This window comes from Oenanthe melanoleuca, chromosome 6, assembly GCF_029582105.1.
Source record: "Oenanthe melanoleuca isolate GR-GAL-2019-014 chromosome 6, OMel1.0, whole genome shotgun sequence".
NCBI lineage: Eukaryota > Metazoa > Chordata > Aves > Passeriformes > Muscicapidae > Oenanthe > Oenanthe melanoleuca.
Window position 1 is genome coordinate 28,144,323 of NC_079340.1, and position 14,150 is coordinate 28,158,472.

The 14,150-nt window shown below is 40.4% G+C and overlaps 1 protein-coding gene across 1 annotated transcript in view; it reads right to left on the reverse strand.

Annotated features, from left to right (window-relative positions):
* The window catches only part of GFRA1 (GDNF family receptor alpha 1), a 136,229-nt gene that overhangs the window by 46,772 nt on the left and 75,307 nt on the right, over positions 1–14,150 (reverse strand). The window contains exon 4 of the mRNA XM_056495080.1: positions 9,108–9,447. Within this exon, the coding sequence (XP_056351055.1) occupies positions 9,108–9,447 (340 nt within the window). The remainder of the gene's footprint in view (positions 1–9,107; positions 9,448–14,150) is intronic.

The window sequence follows — 14,150 nt, forward strand, 5'->3', positions numbered from 1 at the left end:
TAAACCATAATAGACTATTACTAGCTCAAGCATGAAACTGATGGGAGTTTGGAGATGGAAAATAATCTAAAAAGTCCAATACAAGTTCTCTCTTTACCAGGAAAGTTTCTGTTGGTAGATGTACTGGAACATCAGGTTTCCTGAGGTTATGCAGGGATGCTCTTTGTGTAAGAATATCTCTCAGTGGAATGTGTGGTGACATTTCTGAAGGAAAACTCAGTGTCCCCTTGTCAGAGGGGTGGCTCAGGGAAAGAAAAGGTGTCCAGTGTCCTTGCACTCAACTGAGCAGGGTCTGTGGGCAGCCAGCATGGCTGAAACCCATCCTGGAGCTACTCTAAATACTGCTCTGACCTCAGAGTAAGACAACAAATATAAAATCAGAAATAGAGAAGATAGAAGCAGAGTCCCTTTTATGTGAACCCATTTTTTTCATGCACAAAACAGCCCCACCAAACAGCAAGTTGAGAAGTTCTGGCAGCAGCAAGGCAAGAGAGCATTGATCTTACTAAGCATGTTTTACTTGCTTTTAGAAGCAGTATGGATATATAATGATAGTACAGAAAGCACTGATTTGTAGTGCAAGATTGGAAAACAAACCATTTTTACCAGTTAAGGATGATGTGCTGTCTCAAGAGCATTTTTTTTTCTCTACTCCACTCCCAAAAATCATGAACACACGAGGCTGAGAAAAAATGGGAGGCCAGGAGTTGACAACCTGTGATACACCCAGACATTTACAGAGGTTGTTCTGACATGAACTGTCCATTCTGGAAAATATTTTGAAAAGCTGCATGATGGCCAGTCACTGAGATGTACCTCCAGCATTTCATAATGACTAATTGGCAAAGGGAGCACTGTAACTGAGAGGACAGCCACTGTGATTTATGTTTGAACTGGAACAAAAGAAAGTGAACTAAATATTCAACTAATACAGCTTGAACTTAACAGAGTTCTTAGTTGTATGTGCTCTGCAGCAAAAGCTTCCTTTCATGGTTTATAGAATGTGCTTGAAAAAAATTTCATGTAAGCACAAACATTATCTTTTGATGTAAGGTCATTTATTAATGATCTTAGACAAGGGTTACAGTCAGCTCTCACAGAAAATCTATCATCAACAGTAAACACACACCAGAAAACCCCTTCTGTGTCACTTGTTTTAAAGCCAGCAGATCATTAAAGCATGGGAAACAACCACCACCTCTGCTGAGAAGTCTTTGCAGACACTGCTGCATTTCCATCTGGCTTCCACTTGACAGGAGTTACTCCAGTAACATGGTAGTGTTTATTAACATAATTAAAGCAAAGCAATTTCTATTCAGTAAACATGAGAATGCTAAAATTTGGAAATATGCATGTGGCTGTCACTTGCTCTGTTGAGAAACAAAGTTTTATTTTTAGCTCCAGTGCTTACATTTTCTTGCAGCTATTTTAATAGATGAACTGCCACCAGGAATATTCTCTCACTGGGCCCTGATGCAGAATGATATAAATAACCTTTACAAAGTCCAGTGTAATGGAATGGTAAAATCAGTTGACATTCTCCTAATTAGCACTGCCTGAAGATTTACCTACACAGAACAGGAAGAGCCAAATTCACCCCTGGAATAAATCCACTGATGTCAGAGGAAGTACACTGGGAATGAACTTGATAGAATAGATCTGTTATTTACATTAAACACAGAGCAGCTTCTTGCCTGTAGCATATACATGGCTTGAGGTAAATGAAAAAAAGCATTTTGATTTATTCAGGAAAATGCTATTGTGATAGATACACCCTTTCTTTGCCCCACAAACAGCAAGTTAGCCAAATGGGACTGGGTGTACATAACAGATCTCTTCACTGCATCTAATAGATCAGGGGGTGGAAACTACTCATCAAACCAGTGGATGCTGAACTCCTTTCTACAGAAATCTCTCAACTAACAATTCTAAAAATCAGCAGTAGCAATAGTCCTAGTGGAATCCCATCCAGCAAAGCAATTAAGTGCTTTCATAACTGTAAGGACAGGAGTAGCTTCAAATTTAGATCTCTATTAAAGTTTAATACCAAATTTAATTGTCCTGGATTTCAATATTTTTGACTGAACATGTGTGAAACTGCTTAATTAACATATGTAGTTTAATCACTCCCCCTGCAATAAATCAACAAAACAAAATGGGTCACATTAGCCCTGCTGTAATCCCCTCCTTCCTGGCTCATGGTCCTCATCTGTAGTTTTCCTTTTTCTTAAATTATAAAGGCAGCTTTTCTTTTTCACTTAAATTAACAAAATAAGCTTTTTCAGACAAAATGAGCACTCAGGGGAGACCTTATGGCTCTCTACAACTACCTGACAGGAGGTTGTAGCAAGGTCTTCTTCCAAGTAACAAGTGACAGGAAGAGAGGAAATGGCCTCAAGTTGTGCCAGAGAAGGTTTAGATTGGCAATAGGAGAATTTTCTTTATGGAACGAGTTTTCAAGCACTGGAACAGCTGGCCAGGGAAGTGGTGGAGTTAACAGACTGGAGATGTGGCACTTGGGGACATGGTTTAGAGGTAACAGTCTGGAGATGTGGCACTTGGGGACATGGTATAGAGGTGGGCTTGGCAGTGCTAGGTTTATGGCTGGACTTGACATTCTTAATGGTTTTCTCCAACCTAAACAACTCTCTGAAGGATCACACTTAGATACAAGTGCCCCAAGCTTTCAGAGCTGAACTGTAGTGGTCACAAGTACCTCACTCAGCTCACTGAGTCATTTTCCTAGAAAGAGACTGACATGGAAGCAGGGTATTTAAATACAGCCTATAAAACCTGAATCACTGGCATCCCAGTTTAGTTTGTGATTGTTGTATGCTCACTGTTTTTTCCCACTTCACTTTTTCAGCCCTGTAGACAGGTAATATGGAATATTCAGTGCCACAGGTTATTTTTAACCTGATCAGCAGAGGATCTACCTGACTGCAGGGATGCTGCCTGCAGAGTTTGAGCTTGCCTGACAAGGGAGCTCAGCATGAAACACTGTCTAGTTACTGCTTCTTGGAGCATGAACTCTCTTCACTGGTACAGCTCAAAGCCAAGGGAAAGCTGGGTGCAGGACTAAAGCTGAGGCATTTTTCTAATTACACTATCCTTGTGTCTCTCCTGCTTGTGGAGAAATGTCAATCACCAGCAAGGTTTTAATCTTCAAGCCCCTCCTAAGCTGAGCAGAGAGAGTATAAAGGAGGGCCAGCCTAGCAGAGCTGGGCACTGCAGAATGAGATCCATCCACACTTCAAAAGGGACAAAGCAGTCTTGTTTTGCTGGATGTTTGGATTTTTTTGATTCCAAAGGGATTTATGGATATGTTATAAGGAGGAACTGCTTGATTCATTCTGAGTTTTATTCAGATGGAAGAAATGTAAAATTACCTTTGTTTCTGAGGGGGAGGGGAGAGCAATATTATGTCCATTCTGCTAACAGAAGACATCAAAGTAATGAATCATGTAAAGGACTGAAAGGCAAGAAAATAATACAATATTGCAGCACTTTCTATCTTTACTTTGCCTTTCTTGAAAGGTTTTTGCTTATTCTGCAGAGACTGCATTAATATTTTTTCCAGGCTAGCAGTTCCCCACACACATATTCCAGTATACCATCAAGTTTCCTCTGCAGAGTACACCAGCTTCTTTCCCACCTCCCCTTAGACCTCATTTTTTGAATTTTCTGAACTGTCACCATGCCCCAGTATTAGTTCATTAAAATGAATGAATACCTGTTTTGTCTTTTTTTCCACTTAACTAAATAAACCTCTAGCAATATAGCCATATGTGCATACATTTACATGCTTGCATATACATACATGTATAAAAATCACTCTTCAAATTCAGGCTATGTGAGGTGAGCTTGTGGGCACGGGCTAAAAAGTGGACTTAAAATTTTTTCTGCCCCACTTGGTGTTCTAGAGACACAGGAGCTCTCCTGAGTGCAGGTGCAGGGAGCTCAGGCTCACCCATCCTACACCCACTGCAGAGTGAGCCAGGCAAGGTTCTGCACCCACTCCCTGACTCAGTCTCCAAACACACAATGCAGGCACACCCTGCACTTCCCTGGAAAGCAGGAGTGTCCTTTTATAATGTCCTTAACAGCATTACAAAAACCACACTGGTGTCCTGGTTTTCCATAACCACAGCAAACCAAGGAGCTGCCAGAGTGCCCCAAGTGCCAATTTGATATAAAAGCCCCGGAGGGACTCAAACCCAGCTCTGTTATCCACAACTGTGTCCTTCATGGAAATACCCACCAAGTGCCCTTTTAACATGCAAAGCTAGAGTCAGTGAGCTCTCAGGCTTTTATCTGACCGACTGAGCTGTCACCAAGATCAGTACAAGGCTCAGAAAGGGAGGCAGCACCTCTGTTTTCCCTCTCATTTGCTGAATTACAGATGATCACTGGACCGTGGCAGGATGTTGAGGGAGGAAAAGCACAACATGCAGAGAAGCAGGTGAGGAGGCACCATAAGTGGCTGTAATAGAATTCAAACGTGTCAGAGAGGCAGTGAAAGCCAGATAATTGCAGGAAGATCTGGAAAGAGGAGATGAAAGAAGACTAAGTGAGGGGAAGAGGTAGGAGGAAAAAAAAGAGCAAGGGTAAAAAGTAAGAAAAGTGAAAGAGAAGTATAAGGAATAGATAATGAGAAGAAAAGGGCAAATTTCTTTTTCCCCTCTTCCACCTCCTCCCACACATCCCTCCAGGGCACTGCTCCCTGTTAATTCTGTAACTGGGCATTGTCCCTCCTAGAGGATGGTGAGCTCCCCCCATCCTGGAGCAGGACACAAAGGATTGCCTGCACATTTATAACCTCACCACGGACTGGTCTCTGGAGCTGAGGGTTTGCAGTCAGTGCCTTTTGCTGCAGGAACAGTCCACAACACTCACACAGAGAAGCCACTTTCACCAACAGGTTCCAGGTGTGAAGCACCTGCAGATTTTCACGTCTTGCAAGACACAGTGACTCCCTTTCCAAGGAAAATTATCATTAAGAGTGTTCAGCAGAATATCATGAAGGAAAATTATTTCCTTGGCAAGTTTCTGATCTTTTCAGGAAATGCAGCAAGCAGCTGAGCTCCTGTTCTAACATTTCCAGTGGATAAATTCTTCTCTGCACTGACAACCATGTTTGCATATTCTCACAGAGTGTTCTGGTACCTGCAGAAGCAGACATCCTTCACACAGAGCTGAATGAGTGCTTGCAACTAAATTAAGATTGCATTGGTGACCAAAAACTGGTCAAGAGGTAAGAACACACCAATGAGAGCACATTTATAAAGATTTGGCTCTCTGAACACACAGTGCTGGAAAAATTTTTCACTTTATTTTCAAAGAGATGACCCATGTACTGGAACCTAATTGGGTATTTCATTATTATCCTTCCACTATCACACAAGAAGAAGTTATTTAAATATGTTAAGCATATTCCTGTGGCTTTTTTCCAAACAGCTGCAAACAGCAATATGTATCTTTTGCAGAACTAAAGGCAAAAAATTAAGAAGACAACTGTCTTCTGAAATTAGCTAAGAACTACTTTCTAGCTATTTGAGCTTCAAAAATGAACCTCAGTGATCTGACCAGTCATTTTGAGAGTAATTATTGTGAAAGACAAGAAATATGCTTCTACCAGTTTCTTTTATTAGCAAAAAAATGCTGCCCTTCTTTTCTGATCTTTGCAGCACATGAATGGATTGATAGCATTATTTCAATAAATGATGTGTCTGTATCATTATCATTCTGGCCAGTGTCTTCCAAACACATCCAGGAAAAAACCCAAGTATGCAAACTCAAGACACAGATTATTAAAAAGACCAAACTAATGACTCACACTTTCACTACTCAAGCAAAATAGTATTTGCAGTACTGTCAAATGTGATAGTGGCAAATATGAAGCACCCTGCCCTGCATTTACAGCAGGGTGATATTCTTAAAACATGCCAGTCAACTTTCTGAAGATTAATTGTTAGCTGAAGTGATCAGATCACGAAGTTCTTCAGAGGTTTGTGCAATTCCAGGACATCACTGGTGAAAGTTTTTGATGGTACACTGACTTTTCTTAGAAGATTTGCTTATATTCACAACAGAAAAAAAGACCTCTAATGACTTCTTTGTGTTGTGGTTTTTTTTTTTTGTTTTTTTTTTTGTTTGTTTTTTTTTGTTTTTTGTTTTGTTTTGTTTTGTTTTTTTTTCTGGTTTTTTTGGGGTTTGTTTTTTTTTTTTTTTTTTTTTGTTTTTGTTTTTGTTTTTGTTTTTGTTTTTGTTTTTGTTTTTTTTTAATTTTATTTTCACTGAGCATTGACAGACATGCCTGAGAGCTACAGTTGTTTCAAAGCTGGATATGGACTGGGATACAACAGAGGCAGCAGACAAATGATAATGAAAATGAACCATTGAGCATTTCTAATGAAGTTGAAAATTAGGACTGTTTACATAAGTTTACATAAGTCAGAACTTATTTGCATTTCCTGACATTTCAGGTCTCTTTATCCCTCGATTGAGAATTTCTTACATAACAGATAGATTAATTAATTGAATAAAATATAATAAAAAAGTGAAGCATCCTGCCAGTCTGTTAGTGGTACCTTCAGTTTGCCCAGGTTGCTTCTCCTACTCTTAACTCTGAGATTTGGTGATATATACACCAAGATAAAGCTTTTAAAGAGTGCTCAAAACTGAATGTTTAAATACTTTACACAGGCCCAGCTGATACTTTATACAGAACACAGGCAAATCTTGCATTTCTGAGTAAGCAGCATTCATAAACCGTTTTATGAACATATTGTCAGAAAAACCTTTAGAACTTGTACCCCTTGTCTGAACTAGCATTATGAAAAGGCTTTAACAGGTGTAATAGGCATGCAAATAACAGTTTCTAAATTACCTGGTTTCACAGTAGGCATACCATATTTTCAAATTATTCTGCCATTTAGATACTCTTTCTGACTTCAAAAGGAAACAGAAGTTATCAGAATTACACACCTATTGACTACTGCTTTTAATTATTCTAAACATATCTGGAATTACTGTAAGGACTGATATTTATCAGTGCCAGCAGTTACAATAGCAAGGAGACCTCCCATTTCTTTCCTGCCCTGCCCAAGTCTCTGTTTTCCTGCAGGACTAGGGGAACAGATCTCACCGATTTCCTTTAAGTGCACAAGTCACAGACACAAAGTGTTTTTCACTGTGATAGGCTGGGATGGCTTTGGTGCCAATTCCTCCCCTCTGTGACAGGGAAGGTATTAAACCAGCAGCAGTTTAGAGAGCCCAGGAGGCTGTAACACCAACTGAGGCGACTCTCAGCAACACACCAAGCTTGCTTTGACCCAAGTGCTGCCCACACTGAGCTGCCCCAGACCCTGCAGGTGTTTCCCACCCATTGTGCTGACCTCACCCTCATACCCAGGTCTAACTGAGCCTTGAAAGAGCCAAAACTTCTTAATTTTGACACTCTAAAGCAAAAGAAGCCACTGTTCATTTACAAATAAATCCATTTCCATCTCAATGCTGGCTGCAAGCTCAGGCAGAGATTTTACCATACTTTCCCCTGCAACACTGCAATGAAGAAAGCACAACACCAGACTCATGAAGTTAAATTAAACAAAATGCCATAAAAACTTGACTGCTGAGACAACATTAGATCAAAGCTGACCAAAGAAAAATACAGAGAAGCAATGACATTAATTTAACAAGTTAATTCCAGAACACAACCCAAATAACAGGGAAAGTATAAAATCCTCTCTCCAATCTCACTGGCACTGTAACACACTGACAGTTTGACAGAAAACATAGTAAAGATACTGTAACTCTACTAATTAACACGCCCTGTGTACAGGGAAGGCAATACACTGAAGCAAGAATACTAATGGAACAACATGGAAATAGAAAAGAGATTGTTCAGAGGTTACACGTTCCCAGCATCATCAGCAGTCAAGGTGCTGAATGCAAGTCAGACTGCTCTGATTTAAATCTGCTCCTGTTGTGGCCAGCAGGAAATCTGTGTCTCCAGCTTCCCCAAAGCCATGCAGGGCAGGGCACTGCTCACCTCCTCACCTCTGAACAACACTCAGGCACAGCTGAAGTGCTGCTGCAAAAACCTTACGACCAGCAGTGGAAATCTCATAAACAAACTTCAGAGTAAATATTTTACCAAGCATAAGTAAGCACTTATTAAGATTTAGATCGTATCTTCAGTATCCTTGACATTTTACAATAGTGTTTATCTCCCTTGTTTGCTAATTCACAGAATTGGATAATCTACAAGAAATTTACACATTAGAAACGAGAAGGATTCTTGGGCACGACTTCATAAATATGACATTAGCACAACAATGCTGTAATATAAACACAAACAATGCTACGCAGGAGCAAAGCATTTCCTGAGGGCAGAGGGGCCCTGTTTGCCACTCAACAAGCTCTGTGTGACAACCTGCAGGGATCCCACCAGGGCAAGGACCCAGCTCGTCCTGCAGGGTCTGCACTGCCAGAGCACTGGGGAAAGAGGCTGGAATCAGGTCAGTGAAGCAATTGACCCCCCGGTTGCATCAGCCCAGCACTCTTCTCAGGGGAGGGGAGATGAAACCATTTCCAGGCTAAACCAGCTCTATGAAGATAGTCTACAATGTGGACTCCTTTTTTCCCAATGAGTTAAAAACACGTGAGTAGCCTGTGCATTGTGACTATTTATAGTCCAACATGAAGCTTGTATTATTAATACTCACGTGTACAATGAAAAGAAATCCCGTTATAATGAAAAACTATTTTTACCTGGTCACTAATGGGACATAAAATCAGACTGAGACATCATTTCATAGGGACACACAATGTTTCCAACAAAAAACTGTAAAAATTAAACTGAGGGTTTAAAAACTCCTCCATAATGCGAAGGAGTAGCTGAGAACAGTTTTGGAGAAGGCACACACTGTAAGCAAATGAGGGCTTTTGTTACTCTGTTAAGGATGTCAGAGGCATTTGCTTTTTTCCCTGACTCATCCTTTTCCTTAGTGGGTATTCTGACCCTTAGTCCTGGCAAATCCATCAGCACCGAAAAGTTCTCTCTGGTACCTCATTAATCACTCCCCTGCCGGGTGCTATCTTACCTGCAGATGTAATTCTTCTTGCAGGACTCTTGTAAATTCAGGCAGTTTGGTTTCTCCCTGTCCTCATATGAACACACAGGAACAATAGTCTGCCGCCTCCTCTCAGTACAGGCTACGTCTCGACAGGAGCAGAAGAGCATCCCGTAGCTGTGCTTTGGGGGGACCTTGTCAAAAAAGAGCCGGAGGGCTTTATGACACTTCCTCTTGTTACAGATTTCATTGGACGTGCTGCTGGTGCAGGGGGTTATGTAAGCAGATCTGAACCTCTTGCAGGTATCATTTAGGTTACAAGCTTTGGCTGCATCCAAGCAATTGTTCCCCTTTGTAAGTACTGGCTCCACTAGAAAAAACAACACAACAGCAGTGAGAAACGTGTCACATTTACACTTTGTGCTTTGTGGTTATTTCACTGTTAACGAGATCTTGAATACATATATTTGTTACAAACAAAGCTTTCAGTGCCACAAACTGGGACCAGTCCCTCTGTTTCTTGGGTAATGGTTTAACAGGTGAACAAGAGCATGGGCATGCTGGTGAGCAAATGGCACTCTGGGCAGGCTGCACTTCATCTTCTCCACAGCAGACATGCAGGGTGGGTACTGGGTAAGACTTGGTCTCACTAAACAGCTCTTAAAACCCCTGGTAAATTGGAAAGCATATGTGGCATAAGAACACAGTGAGAACATGAGCTCCTAACCCTGGTTTTGTAAAGCTCTGACATTTCCCATTTTTCCCCTTGAGCAAGTTAAATGACATGCCATGTCTACCCCAGGTGACAACATTTAACAGTAATCTGTGTACTGTGCAGAAAGTAAAATAGACATGCCCATTACTTCATTTTTTGAGGTCTGAGGACAGCCCACCCAGATAGGAAGGTAACCAGGTGCAGCCCCAGGACTGGGAGCTCTCTAAGGCCACCCACAAGTTCCATGCTTAGGTAAAACACTTTTACAAGATCTACAGATGCCACCTGAACCCTGGAAAACGTATGAACTTCACGAGCTTTGAAGAAGCTGACATAAAAAGTGACTGTGAAAGAAACATTTTAAAACAAGGATGTCCCTTTCTCTCTCTCTCACACACACATACACACTACAAGAAATTACAGGGAAAATTAAACTCAGATATAAGTTAAAGCTATAATTACACATTTAATTTCTCAATACATTATCCAGATATTAAAACCCAGTAGATGCTTTGCTTGAGAACTAAGGCAACTGGCATTAGATTGCAAAATTCAATTAAGAATAATTGTAATGCTGCTTTGGATATTAAGAGTGCCAACATCACAGATCCAAGAAAATACATTAATTTCCCACTGCTGCAGAATTTGCAAGCTGAACAAAACATTTTGCAAATATCTAAAATCTGCTGCAACCTCTTGGGGGGGAGGGGGGGCTGGCTGAAGATAAAACATTTCAAACGATCCAAAGCTCTAAGTTACTCTTACAAAAAGCTCTTTTTTTTTTTTTCCCAAGATCTTCCACCTTTACCCAGAAACTCAGTCCAAGATCCTTCTACAACTCACTGCCACTCATCTGCATTCTCCTACCACTCTGCTTCCCATTCCCAGATCAGGACATCAACCTTTTCTCTTTTTCCAGAGCAGGAAAACACGAAGCAGCTTGGCTGAGATGCTGCACTGAGCTGCTGCATTTGTTGGAACACTGTGCCCAAGATGGGCCTTGGCTGCTCACACACACTTCCCATTATTCAAACAAATCACCTGCAACTGTCCCATGCATCTTACCTACCCCAAAATAACACAAAGCTAAGGAGCATTAGATGCTGTAACAATCTTCAGTGCATTTAACCTTTGGAATTTAACAATCACATTCCAAGTCCTTCCCAATCTAAGCTGCTTGCACAATAAAATGGCAACTTTTTGCATCTTATCTTAATAAATTACAAAATTGTAAACATGCAACATTTGACTATTAATTAAGAGCCCAGCATTTCTTAAAATAGCAGCCTACAACAGATTATGCAACACCAGATGCAGAAGAGATGAGATGCCCAAAATACAACCTTCTCATAAAATTGTAACATTTTTATATAAAATGTTGTACTACATTAGCATACAACTATAATATTAACTATGAACTCTAAAAGTTTTTTTTATACAGTATATAGAATTATATGTTTAGTACAAATATAATTACTATGTAATCTGCAGGGCATATAATTATGCAATATATGAGTAGTATATGCTAATTACTATGTGATTGCAGAGTAATTACATGGTTATTTGTGCCTGGGAGTCAACTGCTGAATTCCACTCTTTAAAACAAAATCCTGTGGAACAGCTCCAAATGGGGTATTGCAATATGAACAGACTTCAGCTTACTGTATTGATATATGCTGCTACAGAATTAAAAAGCACTGTGAATACCTCAAAAATCAAAAGGGACAGGTTCATCAATCTTTTTTAAAAGGCAGAACATAAGCCAAGTCACTGAGAGTGCAAACAGCAGTGAAAGTTATCTTGGGGGAAAGTTGAATTAGGTGCAAAGTGTTCACAAATGATAGTTATGCATATTCATACCTGTCATTCAATTTATATCTGCCCAACACTCCCATTCCTCTACACATCAACTCTGAATACAGACTGGTCTTGGGGGGTTTTGTTTTTTAAACCAGCCCTGGCTGTAATGTGCCCCTTGCCTTTTCTGTTTTGACACTATGTCTCCAGCTATTGTTTCTGGCATACTTGTCATCACATTATACAAATTATTTTTACCTATTAAAACCAAGACTGAATGTAGAAGAAGTGCATCAATAGCACCTGAATTAAACCAAACTGTCTAAACCATCTCTTCTCATTAACACCAACCTCTCTTAAGCTTTTATATCCTATTGTAATGTAAAATTGACAATCTGCAACACATTTAATGCTTTATTTTTATTGCAGAAATGCAGAATTATTCCTAAATCCTGTGGTAACTACAAACAGTTAACAATACTGGGAGTGTTCCTGAGGATTACTTATGCAGCAGTAATTTATAAGGTCAAAATTTCACCCAGCTTCTGTTCCACAAAGCTTAAATTATTAAGACAGGCAGGAGTTTGGCTCTTACCAGGTAGTGACTACTTTAAAAGCAAATGCATCTTATCCAGAGCTACTTTTCATGCCAGAATCCTTTAGGAAAGGTTTGTGTAGGGAGATCTTTTTTCAGTTTTCCCCTCTCTTGGGGCATTAGGATATGGATTGGGGGCAGTCAGGGCAGGAGCCTGGGACAAGTAAAGATTTATCTGCATCACCATTTCCCAATCCAGAGCTTCCTCTCTCCCAAATCTGCTGTGCCTGAGCCCATTCTGGAAATCTGTACCACCCCACTGTACTACAAAAAAGATTCTCAGTGGGTGCTGGGAGCTCCTTATTTGTGCTCCCACTAGACAGAAGGAGCACAAGGAATCTTAGTTGTTCTGTAAGATTCTTACTGAGCAGCAAAATGGACATTTAGTTTTCAATTTTCTTACAGCATATAGAAAGCAATTTACTGAGGTTGTCATTAAAATTACCATTACTATTTGCAAGTAATCAGCATTAGTAGGTTTTCTTGTGGATATAGTGAAGGGAATGCTGTAAAGAGAGCAATAAATGTTAATGTGATGGAAGGCAAAATTACAAAGTGATAGAGGTGACCACATGGGTACAGGCCTACTCCAACACAGGTGCAGAATATGGCTTAGAGGAACCAAAAACTGACCAAAAATTAAGAAGAGAGCCATGATCCCACTTAAACAAAAGTGCTGCTTTGGGGTTCACCAAATACTTTTGCTTTGTAAGAAGAGCAGTTTAAAAAATAAGAAAAGCACAGCAAATATTGTCATCTGCAATTAATGGATTAAAATAAACTACTATTTTCCTGGACAAATTATTTCTAGTCCCAAATAATAGAGAAAAAAATGAGGCATCCCCAAAAAAATCTTGAGACTGATAGTGTTATTCTGAAGTTCTACTTCTCTTCTGCTCAGCACTTACAGAACAGGTAGCCTATTTCAAACCTTTACCATAATCTTAATAAACAGGTGATTTAATTTTAAATTAAAACTAATATATTATCAGCTATGACCAGGACTTTCAGAATACTACCACATACAACAACATGCATGTTGAAATTACACTTGATGGCACCAGGTGACAAAGATGAGACTAATGCCTGTGAAAGGTACAACCAAAGCTACACCAACAAAAAAGATCTAAACAAACAAAACTGCCTAAAATGAGACTTCAGCTTCCCAAAACCGAAGCTGTAACATTTTAAATTCCTGGTTAGTCATTAAGTCTTTGACCACACAGTTGCCTAAGTCTCTAGAATTCTTTTTTGAATGCCCCTATAAATTCACTTGAGGAGGTAAATCCTGTCTGCTGTCCAAGCCACTGAGATTGGGAACAGTGACACTGCCTGGCGTGAAGCAACAAGCAGGACTTGGAAGTGTTCACCTACCATGTTATGTTTGGAAGAGTTCAGCTACTGTTAAGCATAACTGCTAAGTCTCAAATCTTTCACAACACACCCTGGACTTTGTTTTTATGAGACTGCTGGTGAATCATCAGCTGGGACCTTGCAGACTCTGGTTCAATGCCTTCTGTGACACGAGAGACTCACAAACACTGTTCTCATTTCCCAGAAGGGCTCTCAAACCCTCTCACCACGGAGTGTACTCAACAAGGAAATGGTGTATATTGCAAAACAAAGTGGGAGCAAGATGCTTCAGCCCAAGAATGAGAGCTCTCCCTGGGAGGCAGATTGCTGGGTCCTGGCCCACCCCAGGAAATAGTTACTTCTCTTGCAGGAGTAATGACTGGAAACCTTCCCTGAAGAAGACTCTGTAAGGCTGCAGAGGCATGATCCCACTTGTACTCCCCATTTCTAATCCCTTCCAAAAATACATAACCCTTTCTGCACCACATCTCCTTCCCTCCCTTCAGACCAAGGTACTGCCAAACCCACAGGGCACCCTCCCAGGCTTTCTGAAATCCCAGAGAGATGAGCAGAGAGCAGAGACATCCCCCTTCCTCAAGGACTGTTCTGATCA